This window comes from Microcebus murinus, chromosome 8, assembly GCF_040939455.1.
Source record: "Microcebus murinus isolate Inina chromosome 8, M.murinus_Inina_mat1.0, whole genome shotgun sequence".
Lineage (NCBI taxonomy): Eukaryota > Metazoa > Chordata > Mammalia > Primates > Cheirogaleidae > Microcebus > Microcebus murinus.
This window is the reverse complement of record NC_134111.1, coordinates 98,596,700-98,617,882: the sequence shown is the minus strand read 5'-3', so window position 1 is coordinate 98,617,882 and position 21,183 is coordinate 98,596,700. Positions and strand designations below refer to the sequence as shown.

Here is a 21,183-nt window from a genome sequence, read left to right as displayed (position 1 = left end):
CCACAGCAATTCTGCCCATAACACCACCCACATACCTTTCCAATCTCTTTGGCATCCTGCACATCATCACCTCCACCCAAACACACAGCATATGACGTGCAGCGGGCACTCCTACCCCGGACTTCACATTCACATTCTTCTCGTGTGCGCTGTGGACCAGAGTCAGTTGCCTCGATAGACCACTGGGTTGGTCTGCTGAAGGTTGATTTTATCACCAGCTTTATCAACTTTGTGATGTTCCCACAGCAGGGCATGTGCTTTAAACCAGCACCCAGTGTATGCTGGCCTCACCCCATCAGAGTGCAGGGCTGGGAACCACCTAGGGGAGGTGGTGGTGACACCTCTTGCTATTACACCTTGAAGGAAGAGCTGAGGGCTGGGTGTGTGTCTTACCTCTCAGTCTCCACAGGTGGGATGTGGCAGTTCTCATGAAAGGATCTTGGACAGGTGTCACAGCAGAACAGCTTTCCCCATGTTTTGCACACCACACAAATATTCGAGTTTTCTGGCTAGGAAGGGAGATGATGTAGACAGCACTGGGATCAGCGAGACCCTGGGACTCTGGAACATGTGACCTTTTCATCTACCAAGGTGACCCTTAAAAATTTCTCTCTTCAACATATGAAAGAAAAGCATTGAGTGGGGATTTCAGAAGAAGGCATTCTGATCTGCAAAGTTGAGGAGATAGTGGCCGTGTGTTAAACCAGAAAAGTTTTCTTTATGAAAATAGAGACTTTGACAAAGAATGGCTAGCACCAACAAAAAGAATGAATTAAAGGTAATCTGGGAAATTTCTTATTTGGCTAGCAAAACCTGGCCCAGGAATACAGTGTCTTTTCTAGCTGTCTACATTACATTATGTAAATTAACTCACCAAAGAGTGGTTTACTGAGAATTTAATAGGATGGAATAAGTTCTGAGCTATCACTGAATCCTGTATTCCTGCCATTACCTCCCCACGAGTTGAAGAAAGAGCCAGTGGAGGAGTTCCTGGTCTGTGGGTTCTGTGCCTAGAGGGCTCTGGGACTCTGTGGCAGCGTTTCGGGGGTGGAAGTACCATGGGTGCAGATGACTAGGGAGCACAGAGCTCTTCAGCTCTGGGAGTCTCAAGGGAAGGTCCCCCCTGCCCCAGCTAACCTGCCTTAGCTAACCTGACACGTAATGGGTGGAGGTGCCATATCTGACAGCAAAGGAGGGTGGTAACATCAACCTACCAGGGCTGAAGATTGAGGCTCTATTCTCATTTTGTGGGCCCATAAAAGAGCTGGTAACGAGGTTCTATATAAGAAAGATGGAGGGGCCTAGAAAATGTACTGATACTTGTTTTCTTACCAGTCTCTATATGTATGACCTTTAGCCAGATTTAATCTCATATAGTGAAATTAAAAATTCATCTGTATTTGTATGTAAGTATTGTGGAGTACCTGACAGGTATCAAACCAATAGAATCTGCAGGCCCAAATAAGAATTGTTCAAGGAAAGAGCTCACAGGTGGACAAGCAAAGTCACATCCCCCTTCCTTTTTTATGGTAATCTGTAGCTATAACATGAGGACCTTTACACACTACACCTTCTATGTATTAGGGCCATTTGTCTTGCTGGGGAAATGTCCAGAAGGACAGGCACTGGCTCCTGCACAGAAAGAGAGCAGTTTGAGGGGAGCTGTGTGGTGGGGAAACATTTTGTTTAATGGGCAGCAGCTCTGCACCTAAATGAACTATTCTGTCTACACCACAGGCTGGTAGGAGGCACTCACATCCTCCTGTGACAATCTAAGTACCAAGTGATGCATGAACGTGGGGACTGGCCCACCGGGAAAGGGTGGTTGGGACTCTGGTGGGTGGTGAGGCAGCAGGCAGGTGACAGGGAGCACCATAAGCTCCCCTTCCTTCCAGGAACACTCCGCACTAAGTCGGGGGCCTGGGGTGGGGCCCAGGCAGCTATGGACTACCAAGCCCTCCAGGTCTTTCTGATGGACCCTGTAGATTGAATGGCACCAGTCCACAGTGATTGACAATGTGGACTGTGCTTAAAAACCACCAAGGAAGCTTTGAAAACACCGATTCTCAGATGGCACCTCAGACCAATAAGATAAGAGTCTTTAGGGTGGGATCCTCAGTTGAATGCAATGTACAGTCAAGAAATCCTTGCTAAAGGGATTTCTCCTGAGCGAGGCCTGGGAGGTCATAACTAGAGAGAATATCAGCCTAGAAGTTTTTCACAAGAAAGATGATGAGAAGAGGTAAGGACAGACATCCTTGCTGGAAGAGTTGCCTTTCCCTTGTCACAGAGAGTGTGGCTGTAGGCTGTGAGAAGTAGCCTTCAATGCAGACCCCAGAGATGAGAGCTGTTTGACTACTGAAGGGGTCTAGCTCATAGATCTCATACAGAGGAACAAAAGCAGTGTGAATGGGTCCAGATCTAGCTAGGGAAGTGCATTTACTGGAAAACATGAGGGTATGGAAACCCCTTTTCTATCTTCTCTCAGTTGGTGTCCTGTATTAGTCGAATGGTGTCACCTTCTTATAGCAAGAAGCACCTCCTGAAGTTGTGCAAAAAGATGACTCTGCCTAAAATGTCCATATTATGGCAATGAAAGGGATGAAAGTATGATTTTGTCTAGAAAGTGGAGTTATCTTTGATTTTTGACAAGCAGAAAAAGGAAGGGATCCATGGGATCACAAGGTTTGTACATGATCAAGCACCAGTCAAGCAGTTGGAGTAAAAATGACTCAAGGTTTCCTAAGTGGTGATGGTTTCAGTCCTAACCAGCTCAGCACCCAATGGCTCCCTTGAGACTGGCCACAGGAGTTCCATGAAGGACCCACGTGTATTTCTTTGCAGGACTAATGACAGGGCCCACACCTTGAACTCTCCAGCATGGCCTGGCCTGTTCCTTCTGACTGATGCTTAAGTCTTGAGTCTGCACCTTTGAGTGGATCTTTGGGATTTTCCTTCCCATCCCCATTGACTTCTTGAAAATGCTGCTGTCCTCTCACATTTGCTCCTGCCCCTGGTTAGCAGGCCAGCTCTGCCCATTATCACTTCACACTTCACCTCTAGAGACCACAGTGGTCTAGAGCTCAGCCTCCAATTCTCATTATCTAGGGGAAATGAGACAATGGGAAGGTTTCCATGGAAACAAATGGAAAGGATGCTTTCTACTGAGACACCAACCCCAGACCCATCCTTCTGGCTTAGGTGATCCACTTGCTATGCTTTGCTCATCACGCACAGTGACATGCTCCAACTGAGAGTGAGCATGCTTCAGAGAAAAGCAGAAATGACACAGATCATGTGCCTGGAGAAAGGCCTGGACTACTCTGGGGTCATAGTTGGGAATTGATACTTACACAAGGGTCACGTAAGGTATTGTTGTGAGACTTCAGTATTCTCTGCTGAAATGAGAGAGAGATTGAATGACAATACTGAATGTGATTTTTTTTTGAGACAGAGTCTCACTTTGTTGCCCAGGCTAGAGTGAGTGCCGTGGCAACAGCCTAGCTCACAGCAACCTCAAACTCCTGGGCTCAAGCAATCCTCCTGCCTCAGCCTCCCAAGTAGCTGGGACTACAGGCATGTGCCACCATGCCTGGCTAATTTTTTTTCTATATCTATTAGTTGGCAAATTAATTTCTTTCTATTTATAGTAGAGACGGGTCTCGCTCTTGCTCAGGGTAATTTCGAACTCCTGACCTCAAGCAATCCACCCACCTCGGCCTCCCAGAGAGCTAGCATTACACGTGTGAGCCACCACACCCAGCCTGAATGTGATTTTTTCATTAAGCACACCTTTGAGTAAATTTCTTCATTTTTAAGGGATTCATGCCACAGCCCCCTCTTTGTTTCATATCTGCTTTGTGGGCCAATATATCTAACTAGTGAATTAAAAAGCACTAAATTCTGTGTCAGTGACACTGTGGCCCAAGCAAGTTCTGTTCCCTGGCTCTCAGACCTAAGGTGGGACTTTGTGAATCCAGGCAGACAGACTGAGCTAGAGAAACTCTATTGGTCCTCCACATTGAGGGGCCCTCAGTCATTTTGCTGTAAAATTAGAAAGCATCATCCCACCAGAGAAGCTGCAAAGGGAATGGGTCTGAGAACTCATCTCTGAGCAGAGTCATTGCACTGGACAACAGATGCAGCAAGGATCTGGTGGCAGCCAATCCCAGGTTTCTGCAGCTGATGCCATCCTTTGCTCTCAGGTTCATGGAGTCACATTGGCACAGGACTCAGCTTTGTAGCAGTAGCCTTCGCATCACCCCTACTGGGCTGGGGTAGGTGCGGCTTAAGTGGAGGATCTTCTGAGCCATACACTATGACTGGAAACCAAGCACCTCTCCCCACCAGTACAGTGGGATCTGAGTGGAGGAGTTGACTGGGACACTACAAGCTCCAATCTGGGAAGCTTTGGGTGACAGTTTCAGTCAGACCTGGACAGGCAGGGAGAACTCCTCAGTCCCTGGGCCACTAGAACTGACACCCATCCACTTGACTTGGCATCTTTAGTCCCCAAGCCCGTGGAATGGCCTGCTGTCTGCTGAGCCCTGCCTCCACCCTCGAGGTCAGAAAAACTCACTGGCCTCATGGCCCTACTTCTGGCTCTGAGGCCCTACACAGAAGCTCAGCTTCTGGCTCCTCACAGGTCCAGCTCTGAGGCTCTCAAGATAGAGCCTGAGACTCTGCCCACATGCCTCCAGAACTGCTGTCAGGCCCTGAGATACTAGGACTGCACCTGGACCGCAAGACCCCACCCCTAAGTGTCCACCACTGTTGCAGTGCTGGTGTAACTGCTCCAACGTCCAATGTCCCACTAGAGATCTCCCAACCACAAGCCATCATTATACCAAGATCCGGTTTGAACAAATGTCCACAGCCCAGGAGCCCATGACCAATGCCATGAAAGCCTCACCCAGCTGTCACTGTCACATCTGTGGGGAGACCCAAGGCAGAGCAATTCTCACAATGTAAGCCTTGATGGAGAGGATCTCACCCAGCTCCTAACTGAAACTTCATACAACTATCTGGAGAACAACTCAACACCCACTACAAAGGCCAACCCAGGCTTGAACAGTGACAATCACTGGTGAACAGGACAAATAAGAACAGCTTAATTATAGGCTTTTAATGCACATGCCACTCCCTGCTGTGCCAACATTCCACAGTAGGAAAAAGTACCATCTAGGGATCTCCCCTTGTTCTAATTAAGCAGAAGAGCTCCCAGCAAAAAACAGATACCCTGCAAACCTATTAGCCTTAGAGGTATCAGATAAGCAGAAACCATCAAAAGAACCCTGGTTACATTAAAAAAAAAAAAATGAGTTTAACACCCTCAAGGGATCACAATGGAGCTATGGTAGCAAAATCAACCACAAAGAAATTGCTGAAATGACAGAAATGAAATTAAGAATCTGGATGGAAAATAAGATGAACAGAATGAATGAGAAAGTAGAAAACCAATAAAAAGAAGCCAAAAAATATTTCAAAAAATCAATGAAAAAGTTTCTAAAGAGCTAGACAACCTAAGAAAGAATATAATAGACCATAAAGAAATGAAAGTCATTTAGAGTATTTCAAAACACAGAAGAAAGATTCAGCAACAGACTAAACCAAGGGTAAAAACGAATCTCAGAGCTTTAAGAAAAGGTTTTCAAGCTAATCCGGTCACATAAAGGGCAAAGAAGAGAATGAAAAAGGTTGAAGCAATGACTCAGAGAGACATGGAACTATGTGAAGTGAAATAACATATGAAACATAGGTATCCCTGAGGGAGAAGAAACAGCTAAAATCATGGACAATCTATTCAAGGCAATTATTTTGTTTTCAAGGGAATTATTGAGCAAAAAACTTCCCTGGTAATTGACAGAGATCCAGACATCCAGATACAAGATGGTCATTGAACACCAGGAGGATTCATAGCAAATGTAACATCTCTGACACATAGTAATCAACCTGGCCAAAGTTGAAAAGAAGGAGAAAATTCTAAAAGCAGCAAGACAAAAGCAACAAATAACTGACAAAAGGAAAACTCATCAGGCTAGCTACAAACTTCTCAGCAGAAATCTTACAAGCAAGAAGGTAATGGGGCCTTATCGTCAATCTTCTTAAACAAAACAAATGCCAGCCTAAAATTTTGTATTCTGCAAAATTAAGTTTCACAATTGATGGAGAGATTAAATCTTTTGAAGACAAGCAAATACTGAGAGCATTTGTCATGACTAGACCTTCCCTGGAGAAAATAATCAGAATGACACTCTATATAAATCAGCACTACTGATACCCACCAGTATAAAATCACCCAAAAAAGCTAAAGCTCATAATTCTTTTTTTTTTTTTTGAGACAGAGTCTCACTCTGTTGACTTGGCTAGAGTGCCATGGCATCAGCCTAGCTCACAGCAACCTCAAACTCCTGGGCTCAAGCAATTCTTCTGCCTCAGCCTCCCAAGTAGCTAGGACTACAGGCATGCACCTCCATGCCCAGCTAATTGTTTCTATATATTTTTAGTTGTCCAGCTAATTTCTTTCTATTTTTAGTAGAGACAGGGTCTAGCTCTTGCTTAGGATGCTCTCAAACTCCTGACCTTGAACGATCCTCCTGCCTCAGCCTCACAGAGTGCTAGGATTACAGGTGTGAGCCACCACGCCAGACCACAAATTAGTAGCTTTTCTATATACTAATGACAGTAAAGCTGAGAGTCAAATCAAAGTCTCAATACCATTCACAATAGCTACAAAGCAAATAAAATACCTAGGAATATACTTAACCAACAAGATGAAAGATGTCTACAAGGAGAACTACAAAACACTGAGGAAAGGAATTGCAGATGACATACACAAATGGAAAAGCATGCCATGCTCATTAATCAGTAGAATCAACATTGTTAAAAATGTCCAAATTACCCAAAGTAATTTATAGATTCAATGCAATCCCCATTAAAATACCAATGTCATATTTCACACATCTATAAAAATAATTCTATGTCTTGTTTAAAACCAGAAAAGAGCCCAAATAGTGAAAGCAACCTTAAGCAAACAGAACATATCTGGAGGCATCCTATTACCAGACTTTAAACTCTACAAGGCCACAGTAACCAAAGCAGCATTGTATTGGTGCAAAAATAGAAATACAGACCAATGGAACACAATAGAGAACTCAGAAATAAAACCATCTATCTACAGCCAACTGATCTTTGACAAAGCAGTCAACAACATACACTGGGGAAAAGAAGCCCTATTCAATAAATAGTGCTGGGGAAATTGAATAGCCCCATGCAGAAGATTGGAACAGGACCCCTATCTCTCAACACCCTCAGAAATTAATTTAAGATGGATAAAAGACTTAAATATAAGGCATGAATCCATAAGAATTCTAGAAGACAAGGTACAGAAAACTCTTCTAGATATCAGCCTAGGTAAAGAATTTATGACTAAGACCTCAATGGCAATTATAGCAACAACAAAAATAAATAAATTGGACTCGATTAAATTTTAAAATCTTCTGTACAGGTAAGGAAATAATCAACAAAGCAAATAGGCGACCTCCACAACATGAGAAAATATTCACAAACTACATATCCAATAAAAGGCTAATATCCAGAATCTACAAAGAACTCAAATCAGCAAGGAAAAACCAACAACCCCATTAAAATGTAGGCAAAATATATGAACAGAAAGTTATCAAAAGAAGATAGATGAATGTCCAGTAAACATGAAAAAATGCTCAATGTCACTAATCATCAGGGAAATGCAAATTAAAACCACAGTGAGATATCACCTGACTCCTGTTAGAATACCTTTTATTAAAAGTCCAAAAAGAATGAATGCTGGCATGGATGCAGAGAGAAAGTAATGCTTATACACTGTTGGTGGGACTGCAAATTAGTACAACCTCTATGGAAAACAGTGTGGGGATTTATCAAAGAACTAAAAGTAGACTTACCATTCAACCCAGCAATCCCACTACTGGGTATCTACCCAAAGGAATAGAAGTCATGTTATCAAAAAGACAATGAATGTTTATTGCAGCACAATTCACAATAGCAAAAATCTGGAATCAATTTAAGGGCCCAGCAGTTTATGAGTGGATTAACAAAATGTGGTATATTTATATCATGGAGTACTATTCAGCCATAAAAAGAGGATTAATTAATGCCTATCACAGCAATTTGGAAGGAATTGGAGACCATTATCCTAAGTATCTCAAAAATGGAAAAACAAACACCACATATACTCTCTAATAAATTGGAACTAATAGATAGGCACATATGTACACAGAAGGAAGTAAAAATCATTGGAAATCAATCAGGGAGAATGCAGGAAGAGGAGAGGGGCAAAAACCTACCTAACAGGTACAGTGAACACTATTCGGGTGATGGGCACATTTATAGCCCTGACTCAAGCATTACAATAGCACACATGTAACAAAAGTATTTGTACCCCCTTGATATGTTGAAACAAAACAATATGACAGATGAGACATCAGCAGAAAGACACATGATAATCACCTTTTTTCTTGTTCTTGGTGTGTTTGGTAGATGTCCATTCTGAAGGAAAAAAGACATCAATGATATGATGGATTCTTGTTTTAGTTTTGTTGACTTGATATCTCTGACTGCCTTCCAGATATTTCAACGTGGATGTCCCACTGTCAACTCAAATTCAAAGTATCTTCATGGAAATTATTTTCCATGATTACCCAGTGATTAAAGGAATGTTTAGACTCCTTCCTCTGGCCTCATGATATCTACAATCAGTACAGTGAACATATCACACCTCATTACCCACAACTTATTGACACTTTGTGGAGCAAACTTTCATGCCATCCTTTTTTATGTATGTAGAATGCCCTGTTCTACATTTTTCCTTATCTGAACTGTTCTACTTTTAAGTCCCAGCTCAGCACAAATCATTTCAAGAAACTGTCCACAATGTCAAAGCCAGAAACGACATTCCTTCCTGGTCATCTCTTCCTGTGGGTGTCTCTCTTTAGAGCATTCATACTGTGCAGTCCTATGGTTATTAAAGCACAGCCCACTTCCTAGGTAGGGGCTCATACCTTGTACTTTTCATGGCTTTAGATGTAGCTCATAAATATTTATAGAGACCTTTTCTTTATTGTTAGAGTGACACAGGAAAGGGCTATCTGAGGTGTCCAACTGAAAGATCACTGTATCCAGAGTCAAAAGACACAGGTTCATCTGCAGCAGACTGCCTGTCCCTGCTTTGTCCACATCAGGGGATAGATATGAGGAGCACAGCAATTAGTTCACAATGAAATTTATTTGTATTTTCTTTCAAGAACAAATTAGAGATGGTTTATGAAAAGAAACATTGTCAAAATATTCTGACACACACACACAAAAAATAGTGATCTAGCATCTCTTATATATCCTGGATGGAGCTGGAGCCCATTCTACTAAGTATCACAAGAATAGAAAAACAAGCACCACATGTACTCACCATCATATTGGTATTAACTGATCAACACCTGTGTACACATATAGTAGTAACACTGGTTGGGTGTCGGGCAGGTGGGAGGGGGGATGAGGGGATGGGTATATTCACTCTTAATGGGTAGAGTACGCACCATCTGGAGGATGGACATGCTTGAAGCTCTGACTCGGGGAGGAGGGGGGCACAAAGGTAATATATGTAACCTAAACATTTGTAACCCTGTAATATGCTGAAATAAAAAAGAAAAAGAAAAAAAATTTCTGTGATCTAGGAACGATCTATCCTGATATATTATTTTCATATATATAATTCTACTACATTACTTTTGAAATCAGCCCCCAAAGTTTAAGAATCCTCTACCCAATTTTAGTTACTTTCATGGTACCAAATTGAAGTTTATTCATGGTAGAGTCAAGGCCACATTTTACTGTCCTATATTCAGAAGGAGAAGAGTTACTGTGCTTAGAGGAGTAAGCTGTAGTATAACACCTGGGGCAATGTTATTAATAGTAACAACATATGCATTGGGAGCTGGGCAAGGGGAGTCATGATGGTTTTCTGGACACTGAGAACTTCTGCAAAGCTTGGTGTGACAGCCAAATCCTCGATTTAAACCATTTGTCACTAAAATACCTCTATCAGGTGTTTCAGGGTATATCCACCACAGCGAATGCTTAGCTTCCAGTTCTTGGATGGTCCATGGTCTCCTTCAACTTCAAATTCCCTGAGAGTGAACCACCTTCCAGTCTCACTCTTTATACACCTCTCTGAGGTTCCTGGAAGACCAAGACAAGCTGAGCCCCCGACTGTGAAAACACCTACACTTGGCCTCCTCCCACACTGGATCTGGAGCCACCACTTTGGGTTCAGGATCAGTAGCAGGAAAGTCTGAATTGTCCCCTCAGTCATCAGGGGTCCCACACTCAGGCTGAAAGGCCAGGGAAGGAGGGAACTCCCTGCCATGTGCGTATAGTTCTCTGACCTGCAAGCAGTGAGTCCTGTGAGACTCCACCCAGAGAGGACTCTTGGAAGCTGGCTCTTGGTTTCCTCTGGACTTCACCCCACGTGCCTTTTCTCTTTGTTGACTTTGCTTTGTGTCCTTTCAGTCTTACAAACCTGACCTGTGAGTGTGACTTTCTACCAAGTCCTAGGAGAGCTCCTAGCAAATCAGACCCGGGGCTGGTCTTGGGGTCCCCCAAAGCAGATATCAACTCCCCAACAATGTGCTATTTGTGTGGAAATTTTCCAGTTGAAAATCCTACAAGGCCAGGAAACTCACCTTGTTTCAGTTTCTCCTTATACAGAATCCCCTTTATGTCACCACAGGTCACAGGAAGTTCAGGAAGTAGAAAATTCATACTTTCATCTCTGGGAAACCTTGAAACTGCAGGGAAGGAATTTTTTCCTTCCATCTTCCTCTACAACTGGGCAGCATCTCTCCCACCCCCATCAGATCCTTCTTTTATAATTTAAAACAATTGCAGGGATTTCCCCCAGGAATTGGTTACACTTCAAGGTCTTTCTTTCATGACAGATTAGATACCTGTAGGTAATGTCATCCTCTGCTCCACCCCCGAAAATTCCACCCAAGAGCCTGAGCAGCAGGATCTAAGCTGTCAAGCTTGGTGTCCACATCCACTGCTCCCACAGTGACTTTTCCCCTGGTGATTTGAAGGGAAATTTCCAGCCCTATTATTGCTTTGAATTTATGGAGATGGAGATATACTCCTCAAATTTTAGTCTTGTCTCCCTACTAGAGGCATCACCTGGGGGAACAGAGAGCAGGATGGCAGCAGGACAACACATGGGCACCAAACAGGCTGGTGTCTGTCTCCCCCTTGGCCTTGGCCATCTGCTTTGGTTCACTGTCCCTCACCTGAGCTTTCCCTGTGGCTGAAAGGGAAGCTCAGGACTGAGGTTCTAGAAGACACTGCTCACTGCAGGGGTAGGAGGGTGAGCAGAGGTTGATTAATATACAAATCTACAGTTAGGTAGAAGACATAAGAACTGGCCTTTGTTAGATCAGTTGGGGGCCTACAGTTAACATGGATCAGTTGTGTATTTCAAAATACCTAGAAGACACAAATTCGAATGTTCTTAGTATAACGAAAAGGTAAATATTTAAAGTGAGGGATATCGCAATTACTCTGGTTCAATTATATGAAAGTATACAATGATCACATGTACCCCCAAAATATGTACAGCTATTTTGTATATATGAATCAATAAAAAAGAAATTTCTCATTGCTCAGGGAGCCGCACACGCCCATGAGTGGGGCGCAGGGACATGGTTCTGCTGAAGCAGGTATTGAAGGTCTTAAAATGAACTTGTGGCCAAGGTTGAGGCTCTGGTGCCAGCTCCCCATAAGCCAGTTAAGAAAAGTGATTTATCACTCAGAGCACAGAGTATGAAATATATATCTAGACGGTTAATTATTAAAAGTGTATGGATCACTTCTTTTTACCTCTTCTTCTTTTCAAAGGTCCTGGGTTGGCTCTTTTTCTCCCTGAGAAAGTTGAAAAACAATATAAATGTCTTTTGTTTACAACATTCCATCACAGATAGTAGTGTTTAACAAAGACACTATTCAAATGTAACTTTTCAGGGGCCTGTCCAGTACTTAAAAAAAAAAAAAATGCCTAGGTCACAAGTCAAGAGGGCCACACGGACAATATTGAAAGTTTTGTGGTCCACAATTTATGTTGTGACTACTCAACTTTGCAGCTGTGTCATGAAATCATCCATAGACAACATGTAAATGGAAGGATGTGGCTGTGTCTCAATACATGTCTATTTACAAAGAGCCAGTGGGTTGCTTTTGCCCTGTAGACCATAGTGTGCTGACTCCTGGCCTAGACTTTGTTATAAAAATCATACTCAACTGAGATTTATTCCATATTTTTCTATTAATATCTCTAAATCAGCCCAAATAAATTTGAAACAATGTTTTATGTGCTTCCCAAGCAATAGGGTGAGAACAAGAATGAAGTTGAACGTGTCTTGAGTGCCTATTGTGTGCCAGGGACTATCCTTAGACCTTTGCCTCTATTAACTTACTTCATCCATAGAGACAAATCTGTCAAATATACGCTAATCCTCACACATGTGGGGAAATTGATGCTCAGAGATAAAAAGCAATACAAACTGGTTATATAAACAGGGCCCTCAAAGATACAAATTAACTAAAGGCATTGAAAATTTACCCTTGGGAAAGAGACCGAGATAAAAAGCCTTATACAAGGTCTCAAGGCAGACCTTGTGGTGACCAAGGAGGCTCCCATACTGGCTGCCCATAAGCCAATTAAGAAAACTGATTTTTCACTCAGAGCACAGAATATAAAATAAAAATCTAGATGGTTCACTATGAAAATGTTCTGAGCACTATTTTTTATCTCTTTTTCTGCCTCTTCTGCTTTTTCTTCTCCTCAAAGGTCCGGGGATGGCAGTTTCTCTCTCTGAGAAAGTAGAAAAATAACTCCAACATCTTTGGTTTATGACATTGCATCACCAATAGTAGTGTTTTACAAAAACACCATTGAATTGTAATTTTTCAGGGAATTTGTAGAAATTAAGGCCCCAGGTCTAAGAGATGTAGAGTTAAAGGTAGCACAAAGGATTGACTTTAAAAATCTCTCAGAAGAATGTAGTATCTGTTATAGTAATATATGTTGATTGGGTGTGTCCAAAAATGAGTGTCATTCCAGATGCATGTCTACATCTGCGTCCTTCAAATATGTTTGAATGTTGATGTCAGGGACACCACGTGAATGCTCTTTCTTCCTGAAGGCCTGTGCCCATCGCAGTGTGCCTGTGGCTTCTATCCTGCCTAGTGCAGGACCCAGGAGAAAACCTCTTCCCGATACCCCAAGTGAATGCTCTTTCCTTCTAACAGATTATGACCACAGTACGCTGGAAAGGAATCTGTCCTTCAGTCAAGCACAAGGAAGCCTTGGGGTTGATGATGTTATTTTAGTTTCTGGGCCTTTGCCAAACCAATTACTCAGAGATTTTTTTAACCTCATCACAATAAAAATGGTACTCTAAGGCATGTATTCATAATTTACATCCCAAGAGGAATCACATCTCAAAATCAAGCATATTCTCACAAGGTATTTCCCTCAGGAATTTTATTAAGACATTATGGAGATACGTGGAGAAAAGAGATTACTAAAGTTGCATAAAAGAAGTTTAAGTTTGGTTATTGAACTAAAGATTTAAAGGAAACAAGTAAAGTGGGGAAATGGAGTCCTCATGGAGGTAAATGAAGCTTTCCTAACACTCTTTGCTTGTCTCTCAATAAAAATTGCTCTATATTGATCTGCTTCAGAGAATGTGATTGGGCCAAGTGCAGTAGCTGATGTGGCTGCCAGGGCTACAAGGTCATCCACACAGGTGTGGCTCTGTGTGGGACCCTCCCTCCTGCCACTCACGGTGCTGAAGGGGTAGGTGCACACAGGAGAACTGGCCAGCTCTAACTCTCTCCTGCCCTCCCTCCTCCTCCCCACTGTCCCAGGAGGGAACAACTGTGCTCCGCCTGCTTTCTCCTTCCCCATAAGGTGGTCAAACTGGAGCCCTGGCCCTGGTCGTAACCTGGTCTGTTCAGTGATGGCCATTATTGGCCAGCACCCATTCTCTTGCTCTCAGACTCTCTCTGCTTAAATCTCCCTTCCAGGACTAGAGGGTTAGCTAGACTCCTTTCAGTCAAAACCTATGGAGGGCAAACAACTTTAGGGCAAAAAAACAGAAGCTCATTTTACTCCCTCCCAGTTCTCAACATGGAGAAGTTTGGGCTGAAAACCAGATCATACGTAATAAAGTGCTGCTGAACTTTGCTTTACAATGGTTCTTTGTCAGCCAGCTTGCTCTAGCACCTTGTTGCTATTTTATCTCCAGGAAGTAAAATGCGTGGAAAAAATAGAATTTAACCATTCTTGGGTCTACCAGTCTTAATACCCAATAACCACTAAAACTCTATGCTGACCTTTTGAAATAATAATGGGGTCAGGAAAAAATGAAAATTTATTTTTTAAAAATTTTGTTAATCATTGGGACTAATCATTCTGGAGAAAAGATTATAGCAGGATGTTTAGTTGATCCTTAGGTTATCTCAGAGTGTCAGGAGAAGCTTCAATGTCCAAGGATGATGCAATAGGAGCACAGTACTCTTGTATCCTAGGGTGAGTTGCTCGTTCAGCCCTGCTGCACAGCACATGGTGGGGGATAGGAAGCCTGGTTCTGCCAGAGCCAGCCTTCCCCACCTCCAGGCCTTATGAGAGAGGCTACCTTTCTTTGGAGAGAATCCTCAGACACCTCCCCTCAAGCCAAGCGAGAAGGATTTAAGACATCCATGCAGGAGGTGGACCTCTGTCTCTGGGGCTGTCAGGGAGGCAGAGACTATCAGAATTACCCCCCGAGTGCTGCCAAGCTGAAGTCATGGTTAGAGGAGTCAGTGGTGACAGAGGGCTGAGCTGGGAGCCGGCAAGGGAGTCAATGAAGAAGCATGATTCTCACGGCCTGGTGGGGACCCTGTGGCTGGAAGATGGACTGGGTGTTGTTGAGAGTTACTCTGCCTGAGGTAACCACAACAGAGATATGGACTTTCTAGCAGGACCATCTGATGTCTAATTCCCAAGCGAGTTGTCCACCAACTGTAAAGAAGCAGTAGAATATGCTGCTTCTACTATACTAGTGGGGAATTTATAGCCAAATATATGTATGGTGATGTGGCCAGAGGAAGAGTTTTAGAAACAGATTTGTCTATAAATTTGAGGCAAGCATTGGCTAAACAGGGCCAGGATCACAACAGGGCAGCCTGGCAGAAGATGGCGTCTGTCTCGTCTGCTTTCTTCACCCTCCTCCACAGCAGTTGTCTCCCGGCTTAAAGAGAAACTTAGTGGAGTTCCAGAATCATCAACAAATAGCATGGGCTTTGCATTTTAGAACCTCTACGTGGTAGAGATGGGGGGGGAGGATTAAGGGTATGACTGAGCAGAAATATACATGAAAGTCTTAAAATGAACTTGAGGATGGGGAGCTGCTCTTCTCTGGGGAGGGAGCTGACCATGGTCCTTACGGAGTCCTGTGGGGGAGTCATAGAACATGAAGCCAGGTAGGAAATTGGGATGGGCCTCAGAGGGCAGTCTAACTCACTTAATTTCACTTTACAGATGAGTAAACTGAGGCAGAAGAGGTGAAGTGGCAGACCCAAGTCCACACAATTACCACATGGTGGTGGGCAAGAGCAGCGACAGCTACATCACTTGTGAGTTATGCTGGTTTTTTAATGCCAACACCTGCCTCAAAAGTTATCTGTTCAGCAGAGGCAGCACTGCAAGGAGCCCTTGGGCTCTGGGGCCTAGTGGCAGATTCATCACCAAGTTACTTGCTTGTGGTGTTATCTTTCTTTCCCTGACACATTTTGGAAATCGGCTAAATCTGATACATTTCTCAATAGTAAGTACAACTATATAAAGAAATTAGGTAAAAAATGTTTGCTACTAAAAGCAGAGAAAAAAAGCATGAGAATTTAGATGTTTATGTATTTAAAATGTATTTATCACTGTTTATCCTTTTTTCTTTTTACCTCTTAGTTGATATCTTTTCCTTTGGCATCTATAACTCAGAAAAAAGTTGATTCTAGGTCTACCTCTCCTTCTCCCTGAGAAAATAGAAAAATATAAAGAGATGCTTTCAAAATGTCACATTGTATATAACAGTGCTTTTCAAGAATTCCATTTAACTGTAACTTTTCAAGAGCCCAACATGCATAAAAAAGTATATAGCACATGGCTTTGCAGTTACCAAGCCTTGGATGGTTAGCCTGGGTTCATCCTAGCTTTTATTTATTTTTTATTATGACATTAATCCAAAAAATTTACCACCATATTAATTTTAAAAAGGATTTAATGCAGAGTTTCATTTATATTCCAAGGAACACCGTGAGAATAATGAGAGCTAACACTTAATTGCTTATTATGTGCTGCACACTAATATAAGACCTTTACATCTATTAATTTATTTATAAGAGAGGCACTTCTACTACCCCCATTACCAATAAAGAGATTGAAGCATACAGAAATTACAAACTTAAGTGAAGCATTGCAGATTTCCTTTGATTGAGAGCAAGAAATCAATGACAACAATGCATGAATTTGGGTTGTCCAGGGAGATACGAACACAGATGAGATACTGGCCATACTGTTAGCCCTGGATAAAAAATTTTAGGGCTGAAAATATAATGAATATAGTGAATATTATAAAATATAATGAAAGTGACCAACCACCTTATTCACATGGGTTCGGACAAAAAATTAGAATCTAAGAGACTAACCAGGAGAATATTGACAAAAGTGAATGTGTAGAAATGGAGGGTCAAGTCGTAGAAAGTTTTAGGGTTAGATATAGCAAAGAAGGATTGAACGAAGCCCTGTCTCAGGGCACTATGCTCTCAGATTTAGCAGGTGATAGGTGTGGGTGGACAGATAGTGAAGTACCTGCAGGTAGATCTCATGAATGCCACGTGTAAAGGTGAAGTTCAAACTCATCCATCCTTCCTTTCTTCCTCTCTCTCTTTCTCTCTGTGTCTCCCCTTCTCCCTCTCTCCCCTTCCCCTATCTTTCTTTCTATGGCCTTACCACAATTTACACTTGTTCAATCATAGACATCTTAGGCAAATAGACTCTTTCCTGTCACTCTGTGTCTTTTTCTGGTACAGTTGGATTCACTTTTCATCAAAGCCTTTGTTTGTTTCATCAAACAAATCAAAAGTATACCAGTAGTCTTGTTCAGCTTGCTAAAGCTTGACTTACTAGGAGATTTGGGGCTTAATACCTGATAATAATATAGGGCCCTGGGTTTTCTGTAATAATTGTTCTCTGTAAATTTTCCTGCTCAAATACCCCACAGGAAGTAGTGTGGTTGTTGGTGGGTTTCCTGTTCAAATGCTATCAGTCGCCATCGCATACTTGCTATAGAATTGGGCAAAGTGCTCCTCTCTCCTCCAGGCAAATGAGAAGACCTCAGCTTCAAGGTAACTAGTCTGCATCTCCAGGAATTTCAGGGAAGCAGAGACATGTACAGACTTGACACTGAAATGTCTGGGGCGGGTGGGGGGGGTGTAAATGTGTTGGGAGCCAGCTACAGGCCCACTGGCAATGATACCATGAAGAGGCATCATTGCTTCCCACAGGCCTCCCAGGGGATGGGAAGAGCCCAATTGGCTCTTCTAGAGAGATAGTCCAGGAGAGTCACTTGGGTGGAAGAGATGACCTTGCAGGAGTGTGGACCTCACAGGTGCTGGGAGCCTCAGAGGGAGGTGGCAAAAAGCCTGTTCCTGCACTGGGGGAACGTCAGTTGATCGGTTCTCTCTAAACTGGGTGTCTCTGAAGAGCTCACAAATGACCATGGCTCGTGCATCCACCACATCTGGGAGACAGCAAGGACGGATCACGAGAGGGCCATCCCTGCTCCTCCCCACTTCCTTCTCCCTCCTCCCAGACCAGATTAGCTGAAAGCAACAGATACTGACCGGAGTTAGGGAGGGAGTGCAGATGGGAGAGGACGCCGGGCTCACCCAGCTTCTGCCCTGCATAGTTTCCAGTTTTACTATTGTATCTGCTCAGGCTTTTTAATACTGAATGAGATACCACCACTGCTAGAAAGGACTAGCTCAGCTCTGAGGCTTGCCTGAGACTTTGTCCGTGGGCAGGAAAAGAACTATTGAGGGAACAGGTTTGAAAGGATGTAGGAGGAGGAATAAATGTGATTTCTGTTTACACTTACCAAATCCAGCTATTTTAATAAAGCAGGTAAGGTTGAGAGTTTTCCACAGAAACCAGTAAAAACTCAAAAGCAAAGAAATCTTAGGCCTACGTAAGTATAAAATGGTATATAAACAGGATGATAAAGATAGGTATGGAGATAGAAATGATAGAGACGGTAGAATTGTTAGATGTATATGTTTATGTATAATATGGCTATATTTAAAGTCATTTATAATGGAAAATATTTACATTATTTACATAAATATATGAATGTATGTGTATATAAGTGACAGAAATAATTAGAAGTAATGAGAAAAAAGCAAAATATGTATTAACGATGGCTGGACACTTTCTGGACAGCCCTCATAAACTTAAAGTGAATCGAAGATTTTAATGTAAAAAATGAAAGCATGTAATATTAGAAAAAAAATGAAGAAGACAAAAATGATCACTATATAATGGGTAAGGGTGCAATTCAACAAGAAGACATAACAATTATAAATATATATGTACCTAACTCAGATGCACCCAGATTCATAATGCAAATCCTACTTGAACTAAACAAAATGATGAACAGCAGCACCATAATTGCCAGGGACTTCAACACCCCTCTGACACAACAGGACAGAGCTTCCAAACATAAAATAAACAGAGAAATGATGAGCATAAAGAGGACTCTAGAACAAATGAGCCTGACTGACATTTATAGAGCATTCTACCCCAAAACCACTGACTATACATTTTTCTCATCAGCTTCATGGGACATTCTCTAAGATTGACCATATCCTAAGTCCAAAGCATGTCTCCACAAATTTTTAAAAAAATGGAAATTATACCATGCATCTTCTCAGACTACAATGAAATAAAAATTGAAATCAACTCCAACAGAAACTCTCATATCTACACAAAGTCATGGAAACTAAACAACCTTCTGCTGAACAATTACTGTGTTAAGGAGGAGATTAAGATGGAAATGAAAAAATTCTTTGAACTAAATGATAAAGGAGACACAAGTTATCAAAATCTGTGGGACACATCCAAAGCAGTCCTGGGCAGAAAATTTATATTCATAAATGCCTACATCCAAAAGACAGAAATATCACAAATCAGCAATCTAATAAATCATCTCAAAGAACTGGAAAAGGATGAGCAAACCAACCCCAAATCCAGCAGAAGAAAAGAAATAACAAAGATCAGAGCAGAATGAAATGAAATCCATAACGAAAAAACTATACAGAAGATTAATATAACAGAAAGTTGGTTCTTTGAAAAAATAAAATTGACATGCCTCTTGCTAGATTTTTTTTTGTAGAGACAGGGTCTCCGTATGTTGGCTAGGCTGGTCTGAAACTCCTAACCTCAAGCAATCCTCCCATCTTAGCCTCTCTAAGTGCTGGGATTCCAGGCATGAGCCACTGTGCCTGGCCCATATAAGTATTTCTATATGCTTAGAAGCATAGTAAGAAAAAGATAACACCACAACAGAAAACACTGACTGTATTCTACAACAAAGAGTTCTATGAAGAAGAAAAATGAATGACCAAGAACAAATGAAAAATTCCTGACCATGTTAAGAATGAAAACAATGCACAGTAAAGCAGCACTGAACTAAGTCTTTTTATATTTCAATTAAAAATGTTAAATGTCTTTACCATCTAAGTATGATATATTAGTTTAAAAAGCAAGAAAATGAAAATATGCATGAAATTACTTCATTTAAATAAAATTATATTCCAAAATGTGTTAATACATGCCTAGAAAACTTCTGGAAAGATATATACCAATGTTTACAAAAAAACATATTTCAAAATCAGAATCAAAAGCAACATGAAGATATGAGCATTTAAAAAAAAAGTTACTTTAAAAGGCATTTATTTTTTGTCTCATGAAAGGTATAGAAAATAATGATAGCAAACGTTAGAATTAAAGCATAGGTCATTTGTAATATAAAAATCAAGTAAATTCTTATTTGGTCTTACTTCTTTTTCTACTGTGCTTTTCCAAAGCAGAATTGTTTCCAGCATCCGTGGTATCTAGAAAGTGACAGGTGGTGGTCAGAGAACTGTAATTTGTAAATAAACATTACAAATCTTACAATTCACACTGTGTGAAAGGCTTGAGTTTACAATGATGTTCTGAGTATCACTTCCTGCCTTCCTTCTAAAGAAAACAAACAGTTACTGAACTGATATCTAATGCCTGCTTTTAGTTCTCTAAGACTTTGAAAAAGCTCTTAATTACATGCACCAATTTCCTCATTTATGAAACAAGGATAACAACAGTTTTTCTGTGCAGGTTTTCAATGTTTTGTGAAGATTAAATAAATTAATAGGAAATCACCATATAAACCAATAACATGGTGGAGAACATCCTTCAAAACTACACATTTTTAGTTTAAGGGTAGTTATCTGAGGTCTTTTTCCTGCCAGGTTAACAGGACCCTTTGGCTTTTTAGGCCTTTCCAAGGTTATGACAAAGTGACACTCTTATCTACCAATGTAAGAACATGGCTTTCTTTGTTCTATGAACAAGGGTGAAAGTCACTGTATAAATCCAACACTTTACAATTGATATGCTAGTATAGTAAATGAGATACCATTTTTACCCCTGTATTTCTACATCATTCCTACATAACCACAAGAGCCCATCCTGTTAAATATAACTCTATAATGATCTCCTGCCTCCCTGCAGTTCCCAAAAGGGTCAGGCCAAGCAAAGGCAGAGACCAGGACTCTGGCCTGGACCAGGCCTGTTCCTTGTCACAGGGTGTTCACAGTCAATTGTGCAGGAATCAGGAGCTCTGATTTCAGACTTTTGAACTTCTGACACTTGGGGTCTGTGGGCCCACTTCCTGTTGGTGATCCAGAGGCTGCTTCATCTTCTCCTTGAACTCTGATCACCTGTCACAGCCCTCCCTAGTGTCTGTGGTGTCCGCTCAGCCGTGTCCATCCCAAGACCCTTGGGCA

At 41.8% G+C, this 21,183-nt stretch overlaps 1 protein-coding gene across 8 annotated transcripts in view; it reads right to left on the bottom strand.

Annotated features, from left to right (window-relative positions):
* Nucleotides 1-21,183, bottom strand: part of SP100 (SP100 nuclear antigen) — an 87,713-nt gene that overhangs the window by 4,041 nt on the left and 62,489 nt on the right. For 5 of the 8 annotated variants that reach the window (XM_076006022.1, XM_012749441.3, XM_012749443.3 and 2 more), the window contains 8 exons: nucleotides 20,197-20,250; nucleotides 16,039-16,113; nucleotides 11,920-11,961; nucleotides 10,734-10,838; nucleotides 10,088-10,230; nucleotides 8,506-8,544; nucleotides 3,354-3,398; nucleotides 394-509 (listed from right to left, as the gene is read on the bottom strand). In XM_076006022.1, the coding sequence (XP_075862137.1) occupies nucleotides 394-509; nucleotides 3,354-3,398; nucleotides 8,506-8,544; nucleotides 10,088-10,230; nucleotides 10,734-10,838; nucleotides 11,920-11,961; nucleotides 16,039-16,113; nucleotides 20,197-20,250 (619 nt within the window). The remainder of the gene's footprint in view (nucleotides 1-393; nucleotides 510-3,353; nucleotides 3,399-8,505; nucleotides 8,545-10,087; nucleotides 10,231-10,733; nucleotides 10,839-11,919; nucleotides 11,962-16,038; nucleotides 16,114-20,196; nucleotides 20,251-21,183) is intronic. The other 3 variants (XM_076006019.1, XM_076006021.1, XM_012749440.3) reach the window with 2 other exon arrangements.